Source organism: Crinia signifera, chromosome 11 (assembly GCF_055691185.1).
Source record: "Crinia signifera chromosome 11, ASM5569118v1, whole genome shotgun sequence".
NCBI lineage: Eukaryota > Metazoa > Chordata > Amphibia > Anura > Myobatrachidae > Crinia > Crinia signifera.
In genome coordinates this window covers 29,378,900-29,406,879 of record NC_139227.1, presented here as the reverse complement: position 1 = coordinate 29,406,879, position 27,980 = coordinate 29,378,900, and the positions used below count along the sequence as shown (strand labels likewise).

Here is a 27,980-nt window from a genome sequence, read left to right as displayed (position 1 = left end):
AAGTGCAGGAACCCAAATATTTTTTATTAGACTTCTGAGAAGTTTAACTTGAGTCTCTGGGACAGTACAAGGTTTAGAGATTGGTTTGGTCTGATCTATTGTATAATCAAACATGTGGAGGATTGTGGTCTCTTTATATTAGGCATCACTGGAGTTGCACCAGAAAAAAGGTGCCAGCCACATTACCCAGGCACAGCTTGCCACCCAATAGGACAAGTTACAGGGAAAGACCAGAGGATGTATAATCATTAGCAAAGGAAAACTTCCCCGATGTGGCATTGGCCTGGAGGACCTAGCACTAGTGGCCCATGGAAAGCCTGTTGCAGTGACTGGGTGAGGGTCCTACTAACAATCTATGCCCATGGGGTGTCTGGTATACACCTCTCCATGCTGTTTTCGCTCCCAGATCCTCCCACACTTTTTTTTCATAAACCCCTTGTCCTACACCCTCTCTCTATGTTATGGAACTTTGCCATATCTTGAGCCCCTGACCCACTTTGTGTAGTGGCTGGACTCCTTTTTGGGCCCCCCGGGTCAGAATTGGGGGTCTTGGTGACGGCAGGCCCAATCAAGTCACCTCACGTTAGTTTTGCCCAAATTGGTCCAACAGTTTCTGAATGCCCAGCGGACAAACAGACAAATACGTAAGCGATTATGCATTATACTAATTCCTGACCGATAAAATCTAATGCCACATTGCACACAAAATTAAATGTTTTTTTCACAGATGCCATTTTAATAGTAAAAATAAAACAAGTAACTTTTGAATTTTAAAACTTTACTTGCTTTTGATCAAAAAGCAGAAAAACGAGCGAAGAACCTTTAGTGGTTCCTGTCCTGCAATATGTCACATTGAAGGACTCTAGTACAGTACTTAAATAAGCACAGTTGGTAGGAGGCGCAGTAACTCTGCTCTCTCCGGGTGATCACGTCCAATCTTTAGGCAGTGTGCAGCGGCCAACACACACACAGACCGGCATCTCCCACAGGAGAAAGCTGTTGAGGATACAGTCTATAAATAAAAGCTCCATTATCATAAGTCCTTCTAGAACTTTGGTCTAAAGTTCCAAACTTTGGCATTGTGTAAATCCAGTCTACTCACAACCGCACCCCACCAGGATTCCACCAGCACAGGTTAAGACTTGCTGTGTATGTAGTGAGATGCAGAATCTCCAATGGTTGAGCAGCAATGTAGGTCTTGGTGCTGAAGACTCTGGGATGGGTGGAGAGTATCTTGAGGAGGTCTCCAGCCAGTTTCAGTACTCCGTTTTATAAAGGCAGCATTTCAGATTTCTATTAAGGCCACGTCTTGTTGGCAGCAGTCTGTCAGTGTTTGGGTTAAGGGCGAAATGTTGACCAAGTTTTCACAGACTTCACCTGGTTCGTTCCTTACACCGGATCGGTCTTGTCGACCTTCTGTAGTTCCATAAATAACTGTAGTCTTGAAGAGTGCACTCTACTCCCCTTTACTTCATATCACTTTCTTCTGGCTTTCCAGTAGATCCAGCACAATTCTAGCCATGTAGTTTAGTGTCACCATATTTAATCATCTTCAATCGTCCATTTGATCATGGTCTCTGGTGAGCGGTACAAGAAGATGAGTTTGGCGTACAGCTCCTCCTCTAACGCCAGCTCTCCCCGCTCCCGCACCACGTAGATATCTTGGCACAGCTTTAGAATTTTATCTACGCACGGCAGCTCTTCAAACATGATGGAGTGTGAAATCTCACTGAAGAACCCACGCACAAACTTCCCGATGACCAGAACAATAGAAACGTACAGTCCCATAATCCTGTGGGGGACAGAAGAGGGTTATAGCAACTGTATTTATACACGCCATATTTGAATTCTACGGTACAGCAGGAACTATACATACACTTTAAACACTGATTTTTAATGAATCACATGCCGTTCAATCTAGCCAATTTAAAGGCCCTATTCTGTAGTCTGATTTGGCCTGTTTTCACCCGATTCCGATAAATCTCATGTAAAAAATGTTTTCCAAAGTACTGTTAAAGTCAGTGTAAAACTGCTTTTTTTTTTTCTTTAAGGAACAGCAATTGGATCCTTTTCTTTAGTACTCTCATGGCCAATAGTTGTGCCCTTAATTTAATTTATCTGTTTCATGGAGTTTGGTATTTGTTTGTCAATCACAATGTGAAAGTGTTAGGTTGACTCAAAGATCTTCTGATTATGCCGAATGCTAAATCCCTCTGCAAAGGTTGACATTATGGCATTGTCAGTATCATCATCAATGTCAACCTGCCATAAGAGGGATATAAACTTTGTGTGAAATGTAATAGGATGAGAGAATCAGAAAGTGAGAGATTTGGTAAGAAATAGTTTTTTTTAAAGCGGCAATCATTTACACTGCAAAATCAAACTGGTTTTGCAGTGTAAATGATTGCCGCTTTAAAAAAAACCTGGAGATTTCTTACCAAATCTCTCATCCTATTAAATCTCACCCGTTCTCCTCTTTGCACAAGAATTTTCCAACCCAACTGATTCCTCCCTATCCCAAAGACTTATCCAGCTGGAAGGCTATGGGGACAGCCAGCATAAATGAGGTTGTAAGGAGACAAGAGCCAGGTATATAAGCCACAGTCACTGGGAAGGGGATGGAGAATGGCCGATAGGTGAAGTTCTGTATTCTAGCAACAGAGTAAAACATAAACTTGGCAAAGCACCACCCCCAATATCCCCTTATTACTTGCTACATAACCCAGCATTGTACTTACCCATATCCGGCCAGGAAGCCGAGGCTCGGAGGGCTGACCTTGTCATTAAATATAACCATTGGGAGGATATTACAGTCCTTCTTGCAGTCTTCCAGGTTGATCACCCACCACTCCAGGAAGCCGCTAGTAGTGTTCTCGTCTCCTAGCCGGTGGCGATTCAGATGCACAGTAACATTCAGGTAGCTCTCCTCCTCGTCTGCCAGGAGAAGATGAAAGCACCAGCATTACCCCCTGCACCCACAATACAAAGAGATACAGCAGCCATGCATCTCACAGATGCGCTGACATGGCAGAATGAGTCAGATAACTGAGAGCAGCAGCGTCTGCACCATGTAATAGCTAAGGTAATAAGGGAAAATATTCCTAAAGGGCGTTCCTAAACTGCATAGGTGACATGCAGCCATTGGGCCTGATTCAGGTGTGGTTGGAGCTGCAGCCTACATGGATGCAGCTATAATATGATAATACAGCAGGGGGCGTCATGCTGCATTACAGATCCCAGCTGCATCTTAGAATCATCTGCAGCACTATTGGTCGGCTGCAAGACACATGGGGTTGCACAATCTGGCTGCTGTAAGGAAGAGGACAGGAAATTTCTGTCCTCAGACAAAGATCCTGGCCTTAACCCTCCCCATCAACGGTGGAAAAGCATCTCCAATTTGGGAAACGGAGGCCATAGCCTGTCCCCACCCAAACCGCATCAGGTCACTGACCATCGCAGACCCGTACTGCACATGCATTTGGAAAGAACAGTACATGGCTACTTTTGTGGTATGTGCCACTACAGCGTTGCCATCTGAATCAGGCCCATTGTGTGCTTCCCCAGCTGCTTGCTCATTAATTTTTTTCAGCCCTGCTGAATGCCTGCTTCATGTTCCCATCATGCCTTGCTACAGTTTTACTATTAGGGAATGCTAAAACTGGCAAGGCATGCTGGGATGTGTAGTTTCACAACAGCTGGAGGGCCACAGTTTGGACATGCCTGATGTATATGATTGGTAACAATGACCGCTTATATATAACTGCCAACATCAGAACCAATGTTTATTTTGCACTTTCTAGAAAATAATAGATTGAATCTGGTTGCTCGTAGCAACATCCCATCTTCGATTGAACTCCCATCTTAGTAAATAAATCCCCTATGTCTCTGGCTCTGTCCAGTATTCTGCAATGGTCACACCCAGTCAGTTATCATTCTCCCTAGTGTTACTGGTTGGATGAGAAGCTTTACATAGATTTCTCCTTCTTCCCATATAAAACGCTTGATTCTAGAATTCATTACATAGGAGATAAGAGTTTTCTGCCTCACCTGGCTGCAGCTGTTTCACAGGATTAGCCTCCGGACCGTTGGGGGCACGAATGTATTTTGGAAACAAGTGTGGAACACAGCTGTAAAAATAGAAAGAGCTGATGAACAGTAGCACTCCGCAGGGCAGAACCACATATATATCCGCAGGGCAGACCCACCAAAATGCTAGAACAATATGTGTCTGCCGCTGCATCCAATCGGAGCAACAACTGAACTGCCCCGTTGGGTGCCTATTAGGTAAAAAGCATATAACAAACCAATGAATCACCCTCATTGTTTGCATTGTACCTAGCATCATGTAACAAGTCAGCCCTGTGATGATTACTCTGCATTCAGCCTATCACGTGGCAATGTTTAAGCATTGATGTTCTCTACTACACAACAGGTGTACAAAGTAAAAGAATGGGTACTTGTTTCCTAGAACGGCACCCACTAAGCTATTTGCTTAGTGGGCTATTCTGCGTAGGGAAATCACATCGCATGGGCCATTTTAGTGCCATGCGATGTACGATGCGATGTGATTTTCCTATGTAATTTATTCACTGCTCTCTCAGCCCCGGGCCATCGCATCTGCCGCAAAATCGCTTGCGATCGCATGACATTAGGTATACAATAATATAATTGTATGTCCCAAAAATAGGTTTAATGCACCCCCACACTATCCACGCCAACCCGAAGCGTGGCGAGGGGCGGCGGAACGCGTCCTTCGACTTTTTCATTACCCCACTATCCACATCGGCGTGGAGCTGAATTTATATAGTGTGGCGAGCCACCGTGCCCGAAGCATGGCAAACGCAGCGAGCCCTGCGAGGGGACGCGGAATACATGTAAAGTTATCCGCCACACTATATAAAATCAACTCCACGCCGACGTGGATAGTGGGGGTATGAAAAGGTCGGAGGGCGCGTACCGCCGCCGCTCGCCACGCTTCAGGGGGGGGGGGGGGGGGGGTGTTAAAACTATATTATTGTATACCTAATGTCATGGCATCGCACACCCTATAAAATCGCATGTGATTTTGCTGGACATGCGATGCGATATAGTGGGGTACAATGAGGATAGAAAAAATTACATAAAAAAAAAAATCGCATCGCATGCCGCTATAATGGCCCATGCGATGCGATTTCCCTACGGTGCCGTGCGTAGGAAATCTGGGCGCCATGCTAGGAAACGAAGTACCAAACAATGCATTTAAAACCCTTCTGTCCACTTGCACAGGACAGAGAAGAGGGAGAGAACAGTCGGGTGTAGTGCACTCACACTGGGGTAACTCGTTTCCCTTCCAGGAGATCTGCCAGCTGCATCCGCACCTCGCTTCCTGGCTCCAGGTCCTTGGTATGTTTTTCAAATGTGTGCTCTACGGTGCCCCCTTTCGCCAAGTCCCTGAAAGCAGCAAACAGAATTTACACTGGATCTAATCTATGACACACGTATGTTCCACTAAAGCAGGTGGTCGGTCAATACAGATACAATCACATATTCAGCTAGGGCTGGGTATGAAATAGCAGCAGTCAATCCCAACAGCCAGGAGACAGAAAACGGGATCCCAATGAACAGACTCCCAACACTTCCTTGCAAGTATTTTCCCCTACCCATAACCCCCACTCCTGCCATGAGTCTAACCCTAACCCCTCCCATGAGCTGAACTCTAACTCCTCCCCTCAGCTTAACCCTAAACCCCCTAACTTCGGGCTTGAGTTGATGTTCCAATTGCCAGTATTTTGAATTAATTTATGGGTTAAGTACAAAATACTGGCAACCGGGTCCCCGACACATGCCGCTATTTTTACCCCGCCCCTATCACTCAGCGGTTGTCCATTGACAATGTTACTACCGAAGTTCTTTTATTAGGGATTGCATTGTATAGTTCTGAGAAGGGGGCTGTTTGCTCTATATGTAATGTGTTTTTATTAGTGACTGCACTATTTAGGCAAGGACAATATTGCTGATGACACAACGAGCTGCTGCCCTTTGGGAAATACTGGATAGGGGTTACTAGTTCACTTGTGGAACCAATCCAGTGCGCCATCCTATACTTTGCCTGCAACTGCTTGGGTATAAATGCAATAGTACTTAGTAACGGTTATGAAGCTTCGCATTCTCCTTGGAGGATTCTCTGTCTAAAGAAGCAACAGGAAGAACTGCTGATACTCCATTGCTCGCGTGAAACCCTACTGTGTAACCTGTTCCAGAATGAACACTAGCCTTTACTAAAGGGCTGATTCAGACGCGTTAGTTCTGGTCCGAATTTGGCCCCGTTTTTCGTTAGCCTGTTCTCTAGGCTGCAATTACACAAACTAGCGAATAGGTCTGAATCAGGGGCTAAGTACACTGCTTTATTGGTATATAGTAAGTGCAAGATGCTGGCCTGCAATGGAGGAAGAAGTGGGAGACATGGATCATCTGACTATAATGTGGTGAACAAGTGGCGGGCATGTGGGCATGGGATTGGATTTGGTGGTCACTAGTCTGCTACAGCGGCCGCATGTGCCTGTACATAGGAGCTAGATAACACAGATATAAAGGCTTTGGGAAAATAAAATAAAGTAAAGAAAAAGCATTTAGTGGGCTTTGAAGAAGGGCAAGTACTATGATGCATGTAGATGGACACATTGGCATTAAGGTGGTGGTCAGACAATGTTAAATGTAATGGTTCTACCTGTTCATATCAGACCCCGCCCCCTTCCCCTACTAACCTCTGGAAGTTCCAGTTTAAACGTAGCGTAATATCCGATGATCCATTCTGCAGCTCCTTCCTCATCTGCTCGCGGCTCGGAGGACTGATGCCCCACACAGAACCAGAGTTACCCTCTATTCGTGCGGTCACAATGTCCTCATAACTGTACAGGGTAATGAACTGCATGGCAGTCTGAGGAGATAGCGCAAGAGAAAATGCGTCACTTGTGCCAATCTCGGACAGTGGGCACGGATAGGACAGCGGCAGGAACAGCAATATAAATATACAGTATTAGATGAAACATAACTAATAAACAAATAAATTGCTGGCTGCCTAGTAATTATATTCAGTTTATAATGGGGCTGAGACCACAGAATGCAGTTAAAAACAAACAAACACACACATTATGGCCAAATGTAATACCAGCCCATTTACCAAACTAGATTTTACAGCAATTTTTCAGTGACCTGGAAATCTAGATAAGATTGAAGTGACTGTAAGACCGGAAGGTAACATGAAGGCGTTTCTAGAGGTCTGAGCACACCTGGCAAAGTGATATCATATGAGTCATGATATCGCGCGTGCTGCATTTCTGGGCCACAACAACATGGCAGTGTCAGGAGCTCAAACTAAACGGCAAGGCCGGGGTAATTTGTGAAGACTCCTCGTCTCCCCCAGGGGTTAAAATTTGTGGGTGACTAAGCTGGACAGAGCCCCTCCCTCTCAACTGGTACCCCTGGCATTTGCCATCCTAGTCAACTGGTATATGGCCCTGAAGAGCAGTTCCACATAAAGAGGTAAACTCAAAAGTGCAAGTAACTGTGCACAAAACCATCCAGCCGCACTGCAGATGTAACTGAGAGAGTTAGATTTGAGAGGCATGTGAAGCATTTGTGGGCTACATGCAAAAGCAGTCCGTATTTACCCTGCATGCAAACAATACAGCACCCCCCTGTATTGCAGCTATTGTTCTGCTTTGCTCCCAACACAGAATCAGCCCCAAATGAGACAGACCCATGTAATCAACCCAGCAGTTCTATGCTTCCAGAGTCTGCGTTTCAATCTTTATGGACTCTCCCTGTAATTCTAGTTTGTTGAGACCTGGATTTCAACTACTTCTGTCTGTGCTGGATACTCACCGGTTGTCTCTCAAACTCATAGGTGAGCTCCTCGTATTCCTGCGGGGTGAAAGGCTGGATGGATTGCTGCTGTGCGCTCATGGTGAATAGGGGCTGAAAGCAGACACAAATTCCAGTTGATATGGAACGAAAGAAATGATGGATAATTTAAATATAAATGCCCCCTCCACCACCCCCTCCCTCTTTGTACAAGTCCCAGCGCCCATTCTTACTTACCTCGTATCCTCCAAGTTTGAATGTAAGAGTCACATCGATTGGATGGTTGACCACTCCCACAACGGAGCGCACCAAAGACATGAAGAGCAGGGGGAACCAAATGATGCAGATCAGGAAGACAATGATCAGGCCTCCCATCCCATATTTCACCATCTTCTTCTTCTTCTGCCCTTTGGGCTGTGGGTATTTCTGTGGTGGGAGCAGGAGATATGAAGATGCTACAGTCAGAAGGTCGATACAAGCATTAGGTCAGCATGGGTTTTTTCATGTTTTTTTGTGTTGAGTGTTGACGTAAGTCAACATGGACACTGTATCAGTGTGCTGCGGCTGGCACACTATTCTGTTCTCCCTCCACACCCGGAGGTAGGGTATGAAATACCATGGTAAACAAATGTAAAAAACTCATGTCAACCTTTCCATTCCCACCCACACTTGCCACAGACCATTCCCATAGACTGGAAGTCATTTTTTAATTTGCAAATCAATAATTCTTTCTCGACATCCAGGTCTAATATGCCCGATTCTAAAGAACACAGTATAACTGTACTTCGGGTTTAGTTAGAAGGGAACGTATGACAGTGGAGGGGCATTCCTACCTTCTCCGTCTCCCGGCTACATTTAATAATAAAGATATTCGCGTAAATGTCCTCCACACACATCCAGTTGGATAGAGAGAGGGTGGTATCAGTCCACACCCAATCCATGACGGCCCGCAGCTCTACTAAGAAGGGGACCAGACGGAAGCTGTAACAGAGTATAATGTTGTCAGCATCTTCTCAGCGGTAAAAGAGGCATTCTATACATATAGAACATAGAGGCATATTCAATTATGTACCATGCTAGACTGATTCAATAAGAAAATTACTCTGGCATTAATTACCTAGGGTGTACTTTTCCCCGCAGCTTCGAGGGTTCTGAGGAATAGTAGGTGAGACAGAGGCTCCAATCCGGAAACTCTGGCCGCCAATGCACCCCCTCACGAACGCCTCGGCCTGTCAATCAGACAGAAGCAATCGCATTATAGCGTTGCAAGCACAGGATCCGCCCTGCACATGTCCAGAATTGGCCCTGGGCATGTGCAGCTTCCCGATCAGGAAATTGCACCGGTACAAAGTTACTTTCCACACGGGAATCCCTGATTTTCAGCGTGGAAGAAAATGATATTTAATTGAATAGGTAATTAGATGCTGGGTTTAATTGAATATGCCCCAAAGTATTTAGAAGTTTGCAAAAAGCCAATTGATTGTAAATTGATTGAATTGATTGTAAGCTCATGCGTTATCATTTCTCCTCCACTTTTATCTGTAATTATTTGATACATACAACTTTCTTAGTTGCAACATCTTTAAAAGGACCATAACAAATTTCAAAACAAATGTAACCAGAGTTATCAAGATTTTGATTTCCAATACAGGGGACCTGAGCTGCCTGCACAGGTCCAGAAGTCTTCTCACCCCTGGAAGAGGAAGAGGTTGACGTGGTTGTACTTCTTGGTGAGGAAGTTGCCCAGAATGCGGGTCGGATAGCCACAGCGGATCTGGTAGGCTGAGAGGGCAAAGTAGATGCACTTCACGAAATACCACAGCTGAGCAACAGTGTTCTGGCTGAACATCCTAGAGATTGGGAAGAGAGGTTTCTATCAGTCTGTTCTCAGCATGGGACAAGGCCAAAGTGCATGGACAGCCTGGTCTCTCCCTACTCCCCAGGTTCCTCACCTTTCAGTCACTGCCGGCAGAATGAAGAACATCCAGACATGAATGCCGATCACCAGAATCACCTGGAAAATCAGCTTTCCGAGCACAGTCTTCCGCAAATACAGGGCACGATCGATCACCATTGTGGAGAACTGTATAAGGAGCATAACCAGAAAGGCCTCGGGGACCTGATCGTCAGAAAGCGATGAGGTTATATCTGCGGCCGCTGAGTGTTTCTGGGGAATAGAGAGTTACATACAGGTAATCCATGATATGTCCTGAGAGACGATAACTGGGAGCCGGTGGACAGAGGAGGAGAAACACTGTGTCACTTACCCCAAAAGCCCAGAACCCAAAGACAATGATTACAAAGTCTACCACATCAGCAAGGAACATCAGGGCATAGACGTCCGTGGCGGCGCGGTAAGGCGTGTGCAGAATGTCATGGAAGAAACCTCTCACTGGTTTGTACACTCCCTGCGCACTGCAACAAGACAACCATGTTATCCAGCAACGTCCCAGCATTGCATCACACACAGCTCATATTGGGGTACATGTATTAAGTGATAAAGGGGCCGGTGAGAACGCAGCAGCCAATTAGCTCCCAACTGCCATTTTTTCAACCCAGCAGGAACATAATGCACAACAAGCCAATCATCTTAATGTTATCACCTTCCACTTCACCAGGCTTAATAAATCTGCCCCTTTATCCCCAAATATCTTATGGCGGGGACACAAGCCCTTTACATCATGTTACATGCACACACACACACACACACACACACACACACACACACACACACACACACACACGAGATCTCAGCAAACATCATGGAAGTAGGAATATACATTACCATGTGTGTAGAGCTGCAACTTACATGCGGATAAAGACATATTCAATCTTCATCCCAATCATCTTCATCCTCACTGCCGCAGGCTGCTTCTTTTTCTTCTCTGAATCTCGAGTCTTCTCCTTTCCTGCATCTAGGACTAAATGCGATATCAGCAGTCTAAGCAACAGATTCTACCCATGAGGTTCAGCTTAGAGAACAAATAACTAGAGATTTGAGCAAATGAACAAACTATGGGGGTTATTCACATTTGTTTGGTCCTCCGTGCATTCGCACGGAGGACCGATGTTGCGCGTCTGCGCAGGCGCGTTTCTGCGCATGTGCAGATGTAGGGTGAGGGCGCCCACGGCGAACTTTCGGTTCACCGGGTGCACGCACCCATGAAGGCGAGCGGGGTGAGGAGAAGGGCGGGAGGCGCCAGGCGTTCTCATGGTAATAAAGCGGTGAAGCGGGTGTGGGCAGCTGACATCAATGGATGTCAGCTGCCCGCCCATATCCATGCCAGCGTGCACACATATGTAAGTGACTTAAAAGTCACTTTCATATGTGTGCACGTACCACATCTTCGAGTACCACACAGTACTTCGAGGAGGGGGCGTATGGGCATCCATTCACCGGGCGGGGTTTGGTGGACTCGCAAGGCTGTAAATTTGCAGCCTTGCGAATCAAATAACCCCCTCTGGGTTCTACATCGTTCGTTATTGTGATGGACCGGTAACCAGTATATAAAAAGTCCTACAAAAAACATTTTATAATAAACATACAACGGCTCCAAAAGATGTCACGAAATACATTTCCCAGTTAGATACTCACCGCTGTCCGTCTCGCTGGTCTGCGACGCCCCCCTCTTACGCCGCCGTAACGAGCTGCTGCTTCCCTTGGAATCTACATCTGCAGATAACTGGATTTCAGGCTGACTCTGCTTTTTCTCTTTCAGTGGCTTCTGCACAGGGTCCATATCCTTCCGATCCCACAGTCCATAGCTCTGGAAACAGGACATTTGTCATCTATGCATTTTATTTGATCTGTAGATATTTCTGTCCATGGTCATGCAGTTTACATCTCGCTCACTAGACGGATGAGGCATATACAGTGCCTGATTGGACAATGGCTGTGACCAATGCAATTAGGCCTCACATACACTGTACTGGATCAGAAGCTGCAATGGGTTCAGCCTGCAGGGCCTATAGCTATCCCTGCCATCAGGTGTGGGTGGCTGGGAGCAGTGCCTGGCGGGTTTCCTGCCATCAGGTGTGGGTGACTGGGAGTGGTGCCTGGCGGCTCTCCTGGCTATTAGGTGTGGGTGACTCGGAGCATTGCCTGGCGGCTCTCTAAGCTATCAGGTGTGGGTGGCTGTGAGCAGTGCCTGGCGGGTTTTCTGCCATCAGGTGTGGGTGGCTGTGAGCAGTGCCTGGCGGGTTTTCTGCCATCAGGTGTGGGTGGCTGTGAGCAGTGCCTGGCGGGTTATCTGCCATCAGGTGTGGGTGACTGGGAGTGGTGTCTGGCGGTTCTCCATGCTATCAGGTGAGGGTGACTGGGAGCTGTTCCTGGAGGCTCTCCATGCAATCAGGTGTAAGTGACTGGAGCCTGGCGGATCTCCCAGCCGTCAAGTGTGGGTGACTGGGAGCTGTTCCTGGCGGCTCTCCCTGCTATCAGGTGTGGGTGACTGGGAACGGTGCCTGGCGTCTCTCCCTGCTATCTGGTAGGTGACTGGGAGTTATATACATGCAGTGGTGGGGAAGTGGGAGTTCCCATTGTAGTAAAAAAAGGAGGTACAAAAGTGACAAGTTGACCAATTGCTTTTGTTACCGCCTAAAACACTGCCAATACCGCTAAATCACCACAGGAACAGACTGGGTGTTTGCAGTTTGTGATGGTAAATAGCCCCACAGTAATAGCCCCACAGTAATAAGGGAACACTGCATTTTAGCTCACTGTGCTTTCCAATAAAATGTCGCTTACTGGGTCTTGGTAACCTGTAATGAAATGCACGGTATTTGTTCCCATCAGCCCCCTTACCATGAGCAGAGAACGATGGAAGAAGAGTGTCAGCAGTTGGATCAGATCATACTTGATGTAGGCGTCGCTCTTCTCCAGCCCGAGGATGCGCGGAGGGAAGAACGGTTTCCCCTCATAGCGCACCAGTACGGTGTCACTGTTCCACGGGAAGAACCCAAACTGACAGAGGTATTTTATTACCACCATTATCTGCAGGGAGTGAGGAATAAGAGACAGGCTGCATTACCCTGGTCTGTAGCTGCACAAACATCAAGTCATGGCGGATAAAGTGGATCCAACATTCCACATACAGCAATCACAGCATAAACCCTGGGGCACAGACACGGCCCGCAGTGCTGGGAGAGGACTGTGCCCGCGCTCACTATTCCCCATAAAATGCATAGTACCAGCTGTATGGCAACAGTAATATACGGATACACAACAGAAAGACTACTGCTATCAGTTGTGGGGTCCATTCAGTTGTGGGGTGCACTCAGTTGTTTATATTTAAAGGTGTCAAATGATCCAGGTGTAATACCCCTATCTCTGGTACCCAATTTTTACATTAAATGTTATTCAATTAAATAAAAGATACATTAAAGCATGAGGTTTATACAATGGACAGACATTTGTTAATTTACAGCACACAAGTTGGGGACGTACCTCTGTGAATATAATGGCCGTCATCCAAAATCGCTTACTGGGCCGGTGAATGGACAGCATCGCCCACAGGAAGACGAGGATGGGGAGAAAGAGTGAGATGAGCGAGGCGCTCACCATATTGTTGAGGATGATGATGAAGTAACAGAGCAATTCAGAGTGGGCGGCCACCAAGTGATAGAACGCAAGCAGCAGCCTGAGCGGGCGGTTCTGTGACCTGAAGAAGCGCTGCGACTCGGACACTTCAGGGAAGGTAAGTGGCCTGTAGTGTGCAAAGGTAGAATGGTCAGAATGGGAGGTGCTCTAAAGTGTGAGCTCTAACAAAGTGACATCCTGACTTTAAATAGGGGCATTTTGTACAATTGTACCCCTGATTCAAATTATGCCATGCAGTAGTGAAACCTTATTCACTTTGAAAAAGCTGCAAGCGAAGCGCGCGCCGGCTAGCGGTGACGCTCTCTGATTCACACACTGATAGGATGTATTTTGATCTGTATTTTTAAAAAATTCTAGGAGCCCCCCAAGTGCGCTGTGGTGCCGGGATTGACAGAGTGAGGTGAACCTCACGTCTGCGGGGTGCACTAATCTCTCTCAATAGTCTGCAGCAAGGGACTCATGTTACTTCCCTTACCTGCAGACAAACACTGCCGTACATCCTAGGTGTCCGGTAACGCGTTACCCTGAGACAGCCTGTGGCAGGGGATATAGACTATTCCCACTGCGTACAGACCACCCTGTCCAATTATCCAGTGTGTCGGACACTTTTGCTATCCTGAAATCCAGAGTGTCAGACATCCATACTATCCTGTGACAGTCTACAAACAGGGGATTTATAGTACTCCCTCTGTGTACAGACAACATTGTCTACTATCCACAGTGTTCAACATCCAGACACTCTGAGATAGTGGGTTTGACAATTAAAGTGTATTTACACACAGCCTTTACACCAATCACCACTGGTTACTCATCAATTAGTACTTTGTATCATCTCTCCTAGCTATTCTTGAGCTATGTGTTATTGAGATAAACTGTATCATTTGTATACGATTTTCAAAGGAAACCTGTGATGTTAATTGACACCTACTTAGACACACTTTGATTTTACCAAGGAAATTTATAAGTTTAATTTGACACCTATTGTGACACACTCTGAATACGAATCAATCCACCTGCCATTTCTAGCAATAATTTTGGCAAGTAATTATTTATTACTACGGATACCAATAGTCGACACCTAATAGCCGACATGTTACTTATATGAAAAACTTCTTTGTCATCTTGGACAAATTTTCCCACTCAATAGCGATTGTATTACACTGTCCTATGGTCATAGCAATTTTAGCTAAATCCGTATAAAGAGACAGATACGCTACATGTCCACTTTATAAGTGGGAAAATACTGTCTGCAAGTGACACTCGCTGTGACACAGGGTGACGACAGTATTCACTATTTGGAGAGAATCACTTGTGGTAATTAATTACAACCCCGGCATTGTGTGAGATATACAATTATAATCCCAATTAAATAATATTGTGATATGTAATTAAAAATTTTGTGTCAGACGAGACACAGTCACCACACCATTGCCATTTGCCTGGCACCCCCGCACAAGGGCTTTAGCTAACAAGACACTACTATATTTTGGATTACATTTACGTATTATTCAAGTGTCAGCTACATACTCCTAGATCACAGGAGACTTATACTATAGATTAATATAGTGTGGAGAGTCAGAGAGCGGCCGTTTTCCTTTTAAACACATTGTGTCTATGTATTGTCTGTATGTTTTTATATTTCGCTTTTTTTAGTGATTATGAAATAAAAGTCAATTTTTATTCGTGATAACTTCATTAGGTGCACCACACAAGGACATACTGTTCTCTTGTATTCGATACCTTATTCACTTTACATCACACCACAGTGCCCCTTATTCACGGTATGTCACACAGTAGTGTCTATTATTTACATTACATCACAATGTATGGATCTTTATTCACATTTCACCACAAAATAGTGCCCTTTATGCATGTTACACCACACAGTATGGGCAGGCATCCAAATAGGGATAGTTTATTATTATTGTTTGTTTGTTTTTATGGCGCCAGAGAAGCATACAACTCAGTATATAGGTGAATATACACTTAGGGGCTGATTCAAAACAATGCACAAAGAAAAAAAGAAAAAAGAAACCAAGTAACTTGTCATGCAGGGCAAATAAAGGCTGCTTTTGCATGTAGCCCACAAATGCCGGACAGTTTATTGTTACACTTCTATTTAGATTTAATATTGGTGACGCACCCATCACTTGTCAATCTCTCTGCACACGTTACATACATCTGCCCCATCTGCATTGCAACATGGTGTCACCAAGATGCAAAGTTACTTGCTCCGCTCTATTCTTAGAAGCTGCCCCTCAATTTGGTGCATGCAGCGTGTAAGCCCCAATATTACACCATTGTACGAGTCTCTACTTACCAGTGCTAGTATTAGGCAGCATTACTCACGGCCTGTAACCATGACAACGGACACACAAATACATTTGTAGGAAATTAGCTGGAGAAGTTTTGAGATTAGTGATAATGACAGATGACAAATCTGTAACAATTCTTTACAGTACACGAGGGAATAAATCCCTGTTCATCAATTACACATGTATTACTGTCACTTGTGAAGTAGAACATTAATCCTTTAGGCCCCTATTGTAAAATAAAAATATTAACTTCCATACAATGAACTTGTTGACTAAGTGGCGACCTCACTATTCACAAATATAAGGATATAAATTACGTACAGTGTTCATTCCAGCATTCTGCATCTTTCAAATCCCATACAGTTCCTCTTCCCTGCCTGCTGTGGTGATCCTAGCACAGGGTGGTCTGTATTTCAGTACTGAAATACAGACCACCCTATGCTAGAAGCAACACAGCAGAGTGCAAAACACCAGGCAGGGTAGAGGAACTGCACTGGTTTTGAAAGCTGTAGGCTGCTAGAATGAAAACCATACATATTTATGTGTTCGATGTTGGTTATAAGGTTATATTAACCAATTGAGAGCCGTATCTGGGACATAGATGCCATAAGCTGAGGATAAAGAAGGCCCTCTCCGATCAGTACTCACCTACAGAGTAATAACTCACTAGCCGTGCGAGATCTCTTAGTAGGCTGTATCTCCTGAGATCCTTTCCCTGACGCGGTCTCTTCCCAGCCCCCAGAGACCTGCTCCATGCTGTTACAGCGCGTGTTATATCCAGTGCTCAGTGGAGTGATGATGTCAGCACACTCTGGCGCACTGCTGAGCCCCTCCTCTTCCTCCTCACATCCACTATGATAGACAAGCCAATCATAGGACAGACCCGGCATTCAGAAGAAAGAGCAAGAAAACAACATTACCCAATTGCATGGTCTCTCTCTGAAGAGGAAATACCACCAAAACGTATTACAACTGAGAGAGAGCCAATGGGAAGCTCCAGTGTATGATACTTTTTATTGGCCCTCTCTGTCACACCCCTCCTTTTTAAACATTAAAGTACTATGGTGGAGGAGGTGGAGCTTAACCTCTGTTTAACGTTTTCATGATTCTCCATTGTGATTCATCTTATATGTTCAGACACTTATAAGCATTTTTGCGAAATCACTTCACTTTCTCCATCATGATTACCCACCTTGAGCCCATGCTGGTCTGTGAATCAACTCCCTTACTCAAAGCTGGGGGTGAGGGTAAAGTGGTTGTGTTGGATCCCCTGGTGTCCTGCCCCGTCTCATAGAGGGAAACTGGATCTTTTCGGCTCACATCCTCCCCCTAAGAGTGGATCGGGAAATACAGCAATCAAAAAGTTAATACCACATGGCAATTTTAGTTAAAGCTCTCTATTAAAGATCATATCAATAACAACTTCCATTGTAGGGTAACTGCTGCTTAATAGGGACGTTCACAAATAAATATCGCACCACGCATTTTTCCATTCCAAGTAAAACCCGTTCATAAGACCATTAACATTTTGAGTGCCAAGGGAATTTAGCAAAATAGGTGTGAAAATTGGCAAGCAAACCAACATTGCTGTGAGAGACAGCGACTGTTCTTTTTTGTGGGGTGCAATATTATAATTTTTTTTTTTTCCAGTAATTTTTATTGAGTTTCGCAATTTAGACAAATTAACATAAAGCCTGCCAAACAGTAAGAAAAATAAAAGGGAAAACAGTTATATAGCATATAATATATATACACAGTATAATGGAAATTTGGATGAAGGTAATCGTGGCGCCTGATGGATTTTGGGGTTCGCCCTTCCGAATTCCTTGGGGTCTTACCCTAAAGGTACCCTATGGTTTTATAGATACAAAGGAAATGGGTGGAATTCAGATACTAGGCGCTCTCCACATGGACGTAAATAGAGTCTGGGGATGATCAAAAAAGGGAAATATAAAAATTACTTCCCTTAGTATAAAGGTGATGTTCTTCTGTCAACTTGGGAGGAATCCCCGGTCCAAATGTTTCTTTTTTTCCTTTTTGTGTCCTCCAATGCGTTTATATGTGAAGAAAGTAGACAGTGTGTTATATCCTTCACTCTTTACATGAACAATATATTCCACAGTTCTATTTATGGTTCACACGCGTACCAAAACTCACTAAAAATAGTGGTTGGACACACTTATAAAGGTGTCTTTCTACTAGGTGACACGCACCCGTACTCACGATGTTATCTGTTTTGCGAAGCTCATAAAGGTATCTTTTCCTCTTCAGGTGGAATCGATATATTGATGACGTTCTTCTAATCTATTTTGCTGCCTTCTCTTCCTGCACTCCGTTGTGGGTGGCCCCCAGCACCCTCCCCTTTGCCACCCACAACGGAGTGCAGGAAGAGAAGGCAGCAAAATAGATTAGAAGAACGTCATCAATATATCGATTCCACCTGAAGAGGAAAAGATACCTTTATGAGCTTCGCAAAACAGATAACATCGTGAGTACGGGTGCGTGTCACCTAGTAGAAAGACACCTTTATAAGTGTGTCCAACCACTATTTTTAGTGAGTTTTGGTACGCGTGTGAACCATAAATAGAACTGTGGAATATATTGTTCATGTAAAGAGTGAAGGATATAACACACTGTCTACTTTCTTCACATATAAACGCATTGGAGGACACAAAAAGGAAAAAAAAAAACATTTGGACCGGGGATTCCTCCCAAGTTGACAGAAGAACATCACCTTTATACTAAGGGAAGTAATTTTTATATTTCCCTTTTTTGATCGTCCTGATATACACAGTATGTATCCAAGCATTATATAGCCAATAGCAATAAAGATATATACCTAATTACCACTCAAACATAAAATGGCAAAAATAGAATAAAAGTAAATAAAACAAAACAAAACCCCAAAACAAACCTTCCCCATAACCCCCCACCCTGTATTACCTACCTCCACCAACCTAGGATCTCTTAAATTTGTACCCCTACCCCCTAACTATGCTATCTACCAACTATCTATACCCCCCCCCCATATAAAAAGAAAAAAACACTATATAATGAAAAAAAAAAAAATTGGTTACAAAGAACTAATGACCTTAAGCCCGGTAGAGCGGAACCCAGCCCTCCCACAGTATACGGATGTAGAGAAACTCCCATTTAGAATGCGTAGAGTCACATTTGCAGAAACAGGCAGAATATGTAAATACTAAGCCTAAATAAAGAAGAAAATAAATCAAGGCCAATAACTAACGGAAATAGAAACAGGATACAAATATAGAGATAGACTTCAGTAGGAAAAACAATTAAAGGATAATACAAATAAGAAAAGGGAAAAAAGGGGGGGGGGGGGGTAAGCGGAAAAGACATCTTAAGTTACAATGCGGTGTGAAACATCAGTCTGGTCAGTCCTCAGAATCTCGGAGACATAGAAAAGTATTAATCTTGTCTCCAGCATCATCTTGGAAGTAAATAGGAGGAGATTCAGGAGAAACAGGCATGGAGTCCCAGGATTGTAGAGCGCCCATTAGAAACGAGGAGGGAGTTTTGAGATGGGTCACCGGGTTCCCAGAGTAACCAGGAAGGAGGTTCCAGAGAAAATCAAATGCAGGCATAGCCCCTGTAGAGTACAAGTCTAAGATATGTGAGATCACAGGAGTTGTATATGGTACAGCAGTAGGGCATTTAAGCATAAGCTCCTCATTTAGTTCAGCACATTCCCCCTGAATGGAGGAGATACAGTATCCCCCATAGGAAACATATTAAGGAGCCTGGTAGTAGAGACCTGAATAGCCATCAGGATACGTAGCATGGAGGTTTCCATAATATTGTGTAAAACACACTCCCTTGGCTGTGATTTCTATGGTGCAGGAGAAGAAAGATAACCACCGCAGCAGAGATTACATCTAAAATGGCGGCGGCTAGCACGTTGCCAAATATGTAATAATACCAGCAGCCGTATTATAAGTTTCCCAATACCAAGTCCAGGTAGCTTAACCTTACAAGGCGGGAAGATTAGTGGAAATCAGCCGCTTTGTACGCTGTGACGCCATAGGAGTATCAGTCAGTGTTCAGGAGGGACTCTCCGACAAGAACAACCCCCCAATGCAGCCAAAGAAGCCAAGTATATTGCACACTTCCATGTAGCAAGGGAATTTCAAGATATCCGCGGGTCTCTATGATCGCGCCAGGACAAGCGGTAAGACAGGTAGTCAGTCACAAGAGATCAACCCTCCAAACAGCACAGACGTCCGTCGGTGGAAGCTGCCAAGGAGAAGCTGAGGCACACACACCAGTGGGGAGACAGCCACAGCCGCGCACCACACAGAGAGGCCGCCGCCACGTGCAGGGACTCCACACCACACCGCGGTGAATTTTGGCTCATAAGTACACTGGCAGCTAATCGGTAGTTTGGCAAATTAGCTCAGATGGGGCCACAGAATGTAGGCTATTTGTACATCTGCAATAGAGCAGAGGTTTCCTCCAAAAAACAGGTTATTGAGCAGGATGGATACAAGAGAGCTGAGAAACGCGGCCTACTCCGGACCACTCCAGGCCCCGCCCCCTTGGGGGGTGCAATATTTAGCTAAACTTCAATTTATTGACTCGGTTGTATATGTATCTATTCATACAAAAAAAAAAAAAAAACAGTCAGTCACTGAGTGCCGCTGGCATTTTTATTGGATATTTTGAGGATCGCTTACAGCAGGCATGTCCAACCTTGGCCCTCCAGCTGTTGTGAAACTATACCTCCCATCATGCCTTGCCACAGTTTTGCTATTAGTGAATGCTAAAACTATGGCAAGGCATGCTGGGATGTGTAGTTTCACAACAGCTGGAGGGCCAAGGTTGGACATGACTGGCTTACAGCATCGTTGGCACTCAAAGGGCAAGATCTACTAAGCCTTGAAAAGTGATAAAATGGAGGGTGATAAACCACCAACCAATCAGCTCCTACCTGTCTTTTTTTCAAACACAGCCTGTGACATGACAGGAGCTGATTGGCTGGCTGTTTATCACTCTTCATTTTATCACTTTTGAAGCTTAGTACATCTGGCCCAAAGGGTTTAATTAAAAGGTTTGCTTGCCAATTTTCACACCTATTTTGACAAATTCCCTTGGCATTCAAAGGGTTAATGACCTTATGAACGCGTTTTACCAAAGGGTAAAGAGAGAGAGAGATGAGCTTTGGTTTAGCCCACAACTGACTGAGCGGCGATGAGTGAGAAGTAGCCACAAGGTAGCGATCATCTCTATTATCTCAGTTACTCAGAAACAATCAAAAATCACAAATAAGGAAACAAGTTTTTACCTTTGATAGTTTTTGCGTTAAAATGTATCGCTCAACCCACAAGACGGTGGACATATCCACGTACTGCTTGGTGAGAGCACCCAGCCAGTCTATCAATCCATCCAGCATGGCAAGAAACAGGACCCAAAGGAACTTCAAAATATCAAGGATGCGCTGGACAACATTGCTTCTCCCTGGCGGAGAGAGGGGACAAAATACAGATCATTCTGCGGCCAGCATAACACGAATGCTGCAGAGGGAAGGTGTCGCCACCCAGACACTTCAGCTAAGGGGGAGCTGTATCAAGCCCACTAAAGCGTGCCGAAGTGGACTGGTTACACATAGCAACCAATTCCACGTTCTACAGAAAGGTAGAAGCTGATTGGCCATCCGCTTGATCACTCTTTAGAAGGTTTAATATCTCCAATCCCCCAATAATTGTAAGAAGCAGACCAACAGGGTGGATTGCTTTATAAGTAGTAAGCTTCCTTTCCCATAGTAAGAATTGCTCTCTAGTCTGTAGCAGAACATGTCCTGTGATTCATTGTTATACATGATCACATGCCGCAGAGATTAATCCTCAGGTTGTGGGCAAGATTTCCCAGCCAGATTTAAGTGCAGTTATATCCCCCATAAAATCTCATTAATGCAGTCAAAACACCAATTAATGTCTGTGTGGGTGACGGTGTTTTCAAAACAACAATTACATTTAATAGTTGCATGTGTTAATGTCCTCATTCATGTCTCCAAGGATACGGAATTGTTTCAAATGAATAATTGAGAATGGATGAAACAGATCCGGATAGGGGCTCGTCCGTTAATTATCGTGTTCATGTAACTGTAATGTAGGTAGTTTTGGCAGGTAATAAAACTACCTATTTCTGAAGGACAATGAAAGTTCCACAGGAACCTCAGTGATTTGCAGAGACCATGGCGCAATCTGTGGGGCAGCCAACCCTGCGATCGTGTTGATATAAACGGGCGATCTTAATACAGAGCTGGTAACAACTGTGCACCTGTGATTGCCATTCCAATGTATCTGTGATAATTTTAAATGTATCTAAATGGTATGAAAATATGTAAATGGTTGCGTCGCAGCCCACCCTTGATTTGAGTCACATATAATGACTGTCGGTTGCTCACCTCGTTCCCTCTCCAGCGACTCCTCTTCCTCAGCCGCGTCTTCGGATGGCTCCTGGCCGCCAATCAGCGGATGTTCCCCTGAGATACAGATACAAGGTTACAGATTAAATTGAAAGTCAACACACATGAAGCAGAAAACAAGAATAATCTAAATCTCTAAGTGCTGGAGATACATCTGTGTCCAAATCTGACATCATGTGACAGGAGAGGTTGTCCAGAATAGACTGGCATCCCTACTATGGTCTCCACACTTACGGACAGGAAGTCTGGGGTGCAGGATGCAAAATGCTCCCCCAATAGTTGTAGATTTACTAAGCCTGTAACAGTCTGGCAATGGGGGGTTCTAAAGGGAGACCTGGACCAGAGACTTCCAGGGGCTCGGCACTTCCAGACGAGTGCATTGTGCCCAATCTGTTCGCTAGGCTGCAGACTAGCGAACAGATCTAAAACAGGACCAATGTGACTTATATTTATGGAATGTCACATTACAAAAATAGACAGATGTAACATTTTCAGTCAGATTGCCTCAGATTTTCTTTACCACAAGACTGTGGGAGAGATGCACTAAGCTTCAAAAGGGATAAAATGGAGAATGAGAAACTGTTAGGTAGGAGCGGATTGGCTGGCTGTTTCTCATTCTCCATTTTATCACTTTTGAAGAATAGTGCATCAGGAATAGGACTTTTCCGTGTGACATTATTACTGGTCACCTCTTGCAGTAAGAGGACAGGAGCGTCTGAGATTGCTGGAAATGCCCCAGTGATGTTAGAATAATGAATAGCTATGGGTCTGGCCAGGCATGCAGGCCTAGTTTTCCCTCAATAATTTACAAATGACGTAACCAGATTACAGGACATTCTTCAGTCACCTCCTTCTGCTGGGCCTGCTCCTTTCTTCTCTTCTCCCACCTTTTCTGCTTCAATCCTTCGCTTCTGCTGTCTCTTCCTCTCCTTCAGAGCTGATTTGGCATTAGTCACCCAGGCATGATACGCCAACTAAACGGGCACACAACATTGTTTGTTAATGCTTGGAAAGAAATGGTGCTTCTAGTTTGGTCTGCGGTCTAAAAACCATTGGATTTGAGCATCAATAGAAGTCAGACCTCGATGTCCTTATTATATAATCTGGCTAAACCCCTATCGGATTACCCCTCCCCTTCCCCATGTTTTTTTTGGCCCCTGCTCCCTTAGAGATTCCAGCTCAGGACTGAACAGTTTTGGGCTGGTTGCATTATTGGCAGGGGGACCTCTTGCTGTGTGTCCCCCATGTCAAAGACAGATTTGTTTTTGCAGTTTTTTTTAAAGCAGCAATAATTTACAGTAAAGTAAAAAACTATTTGGTTTTGCCTTCTAAATGATTACCGCTTTAAAAAAAAACCAAAAAAAACATGCAGTCTCGCACAAAAGGTCTCGCACCTCCGGAACTCGCTGGCTATTACATTTAGCCCATGGCATTTTATGATAACATTTTATGCCTGCAGATTTTTGCATTAATTGTGGAATACGGAGCCCTCACCTGGAAGGCACTCTGCTTGGGTGGTTTCTGGTCCTCCAAGGTGGACTCCTCATCTTCCTCGCTGTCCGACTCAAACAAATAGTAGTCTCCAGAATGCAAGACTGCCGGAGACAGATCAGAAACATGGAGGGAGGGTGGGACACACAATAATGGAACACACACAAAACAATGGAGAAATAGGCAAAACATGGGGTTTTTCACTGTTTTTTGAGCCGACATGTGCCGACAGGCGGTATTTCATGTCCTAGCATCCACTAGGGCGCGGTGGGAGAATAAAATAGTGTGCCGAGCGCATTGCGCCCGAAGCATGGAGAGCGCAAACTGAAAAACCCCATGTCGACCTAATGACCCGGTCGACCTTCCTGCATGTTGACCTAGACACATGTCGACCTAATGACTAACAACTTGCTGGTGACCAACTGTCCACACCAGCATGCCCTGCCACAGTTCAGCTCTGAGCTGCTGCAAATGAAGTTGTAATACTGGTATACCCTCCACCAAGGACACTCCTAATGTTGTTCCTCCTACAACCACTTATTTCAGTACTCATATACAATGTTCCCCCTCCACATAATCCCATACCACTAGATCAAACGGATCTGTAAAGCCAATTGGTACACCTACTCTGTTCCTACCCAGGAATGCTGCCTCCTCCTATCCGCCTCTACAATCCTCTGCTCTACAGTACATGCACCCCGCAGAAGGCACGTCATCTTATGTGCCACACATCTCACTTCAACCAAGTTATACTCAAGTGCGCTCTTCAATTTCCAAAAATATATTGCATCTATATACTGGTACTGATTGATCCACTACTATCTATATATACTGCTACTGATTGATCCACTACTACTATCTATATACTGGTTCTGACTGAGCCTTTACTATCTATATACTAATGGTTTTATTTGGTCTCCCTGTTTTTGATCATTGCACTACATGTTCCCTTTTATACTGAATGTTCACTTTTATCTTAACCCTTTGAGTGCCAAGTGAAATTGTCAAAAGAGGTGTGAAAATTGCCAAGCAAACAGGTTTGTTCCTCATAATGACCGGTAATGTTTACCTTATATAGAAATAGAATAATTGTTTGCACAACATATTTTATTTGAATTTATATAACAAATGTGAGCGACGCTGGTAATTTTTAGTGGATATTGAGAACATCTCTCACAGATGTTAGCACGCAGAGGGTTAAGCTTATCAATTGCATGTTTGATGTTTAATAGCATTACAGGTGCGGATACACCTTTGTATCAGGCCTTGTACATCTATATACACATCTATATATAGGCTGCTTTGTATATTTTGCTGCATGCTCCCCCTCCAAGCGCATAGGTTACCTGCCTGTCGTGTGTCTCCCTGCCACTCCCCCCCCCAATACTGGTACCCCCTACAGTTTGCAAATACCTGTATACATAGTAACACTTTGTATGGGGGTATGGGGAGCACTGACAGGTACCTGAAGCATGAGTTAACCACGGGCGACTCCAGTGACTCTTCTTTTTAGCTAACCCCTTCTTCCCATCCTTTTCACCTGAGAAATACATTTACAGACATTAGATTACAAACTGGAACAATGTTCCCCAGCACAGCGTCTATAGTTCTGCTTCGCGCTGATCATGTGACAACCTTTAAGGAACAGCCATGTAAAATGACAGCTCCTACTATTGTGCGTTCAGGTCTCCAGCAGGAAGCAACATTCATTCAGATTCCACCCTTTAGGACTTTCATTAATTACAAGGTTTACTTTAATCACCTAAGAACTACATCTATGAATATATATTCATAGAAAAGCATATTTTTCCATATACATTCTTCCAGAAGATACAGGTTGAGTATCCCTTATCCAAATTATTACAAAAACTATACATTCCAGAAAAAATAAAAAAATAAAAAGATAACATTTCTTGTTAAAAACCTACTGGGGACATGATATGTAACTGGCACTACTGGGGACATGATATGTAACTGGCACTACTGGGGACATGATATGTAACTGGCACTACTGGGGACATGATATGTAACTGGCACTACTGGGGACATGATATGTAACTGGCACATGATAAGTAACTGGCACTACTGGGACATGATATATAACTGGCACTACTGGGACATGATATATAGCTGGCACTGCTGGGGACATGATATGTAACAGTCACATGATATGTAACTGGCACTACTGGGACATGATATGTAACTGGCACATGATAGTAACTGGCACTACTGGGACATGATATATAACTGGCACTGCTGGGGACATGATATGTAACTGTCACATGATATGTAACTGGCACTACTGGGACATGATAGTAACTGGCACTACTGGGACATGATAGTAACTGGCACTACTGGGACATGATAGTAACTGGCACTACTGGGACATGATAGTAACTGGCACTACTGGAACATGATAGTAACTGGCACTACTGGAACATGATAGTAACTGGCACTACTGGGACATGATATGTAACTGGCACTACTGGGGACATGATATGTAACTGGCACTACTGGGGACATGATATGTAACTGGCACTACTGGGGACCTGATATGTAACTGGCACTACTGGGGACCTGATATGTAACTGGCACTACTGGGGACCTGATATGTAACTGGCACTACTGGGGACCTGATATGTAACTGGCACTACTGGGGACCTGATATGTAACTGGCACTACTGGGGACCTGATATGTAACTGGCACTACTGGGGACATGATATGTAACTGGCACTACTGGGGACATGATATATAACTGGCACTACTGGGGACATGATATGTAACTGGCACTACTGGGGACATGATATGTAACTGGCACTACTCGGGACATGATATGTAACTGGCACTACTGGGGACATCTGTACCAGCACTGAGGACATGATATGTAACTGGCACTACTGAGGACATGATATGTAACTGGCACTACTGAGGACATGATATGTAACTGGCACTACTGGGGACATGATATGTAACTGGCACTACTGAGGACATGATATATAACTGGCACTACTGGGGACATGATATGTAACTGGCACTACTGGGGACATGATATGTAACTGGCACTACTGGGGACATGATATGTAACTGGCACTACTGAGGACATGATATATAACTGGCACTACTGGGGACATGATATGTAACTGGCACTACTGGGGACATGATATGTAACTGGCACGACTGAGGACATGATATATAACTGGCACTTAATATGTGCAAGACAATGATTGCTTGGCATTCACATTCAGTGCCACAAACTTTTTTTCATGTATTGAAACCTTGTTTTATGCACAAATGAAATATATCTGTGTGTATTTCATGTGGTTGATGTGTTTATATAGCATAAATGCACGATACATAATTGAAATCTAAAAATATTCTGAAATACGTAATAATCAGTTATCCAAAATTCTCCTGGTCCCGAGCATTTTGGAAAAGGGATACTCATCCTGTACCAGAGATCCAGGTCCTTCAGCCTCTGAACAAGGACCACCCGTGTCACTAAGCTACAAACTCATCTGCACTTAGGGCCTGATTCTGGTTCCATCGGTCCCCTGCGCGTTCGCATGGGGTACCGATGGTAAGCCTCTGCGCATGCACCTATTTCCTCCCCCGACCTGGACAGTTGGCGTGTCGCTCACACAGGGGGGGGATGGACGGGGCTGGATGACGGCGGTGATGGGTTAAGGGAGCGCCCAGAATTTCATGTGTGTCCCCATGCAAATGAGGGTGGAACCCAGTGTGCCGGGGGCTGGCAGCTGACACATGATGTACCCACCCTTTTTTTCATCCTGGAGCCCACAAATATACTTATGACTTATATTTGCGAGCCCAGGAGAAATCATTCGATGGTCACCGACCATCGAATGATTTCTCCTGCTGCGAGCACATGCGAGGGGGTGTGTTTTTTTCAGCGGGCGGGCACTCTCAGCGGGGCGGGCACTCTCAGCGGGCGGGCACTCTGGGACTTGGTAGCTAGACTGAGGCTTGTGGACCCCTCCATCGCACTCCTCCAGGAACCCATAAGCTTCTATTACAAAACAATTAGCAGATACCGTAGCTATATCACAATAAACAAACCGACAGCACGACGTATACTTCCACAGAACACCATTACAAACCCTTCTTGCACCAACCGTAAGCTGTCCTATACAGGAAAAGCAGCACTTCCCTCCCACCAATCAGCGCACAAGATGATGCTTCAATGAGCACGGTACAGAGGCAACATGGAAACGCTCTTACAGAAATATCCTTTGGCTTTTCAAAAGCCTTAACAATAGGTGCAACTCA

General features: G+C 44.6%; 1 protein-coding gene across 1 annotated transcript in view; it reads right to left on the bottom strand.

Annotated features, from left to right (window-relative positions):
* Window positions 1-708: 708 nt before the first annotated feature.
* Window positions 709-27,980, bottom strand: part of PIEZO1 (piezo type mechanosensitive ion channel component 1 (Er blood group)) — a 130,163-nt gene continuing 102,891 nt past the window's right edge. The window contains exons 31-52 of the mRNA XM_083164977.1: window positions 25,158-25,232; window positions 23,696-23,796; window positions 23,049-23,175; window positions 22,181-22,258; window positions 21,059-21,231; window positions 16,946-17,082; window positions 16,402-16,605; window positions 13,286-13,544; window positions 12,644-12,832; window positions 11,438-11,609; window positions 10,652-10,763; window positions 10,110-10,257; window positions 9,795-10,009; window positions 9,534-9,692; window positions 8,676-8,823; window positions 8,080-8,268; window positions 7,864-7,956; window positions 6,744-6,916; window positions 5,308-5,430; window positions 4,048-4,127; window positions 2,739-2,934; window positions 709-1,792 (exon numbers count right to left, since the gene is read on the bottom strand). Coding sequence (XP_083021103.1) covers window positions 1,543-1,792; window positions 2,739-2,934; window positions 4,048-4,127; window positions 5,308-5,430; window positions 6,744-6,916; window positions 7,864-7,956; window positions 8,080-8,268; window positions 8,676-8,823; window positions 9,534-9,692; window positions 9,795-10,009; window positions 10,110-10,257; window positions 10,652-10,763; window positions 11,438-11,609; window positions 12,644-12,832; window positions 13,286-13,544; window positions 16,402-16,605; window positions 16,946-17,082; window positions 21,059-21,231; window positions 22,181-22,258; window positions 23,049-23,175; window positions 23,696-23,796; window positions 25,158-25,232 — 3,401 coding nt within the window. The 3' untranslated portion in view covers window positions 709-1,542. The remainder of the gene's footprint in view (window positions 1,793-2,738; window positions 2,935-4,047; window positions 4,128-5,307; window positions 5,431-6,743; window positions 6,917-7,863; window positions 7,957-8,079; window positions 8,269-8,675; window positions 8,824-9,533; window positions 9,693-9,794; window positions 10,010-10,109; window positions 10,258-10,651; window positions 10,764-11,437; window positions 11,610-12,643; window positions 12,833-13,285; window positions 13,545-16,401; window positions 16,606-16,945; window positions 17,083-21,058; window positions 21,232-22,180; window positions 22,259-23,048; window positions 23,176-23,695; window positions 23,797-25,157; window positions 25,233-27,980) is intronic.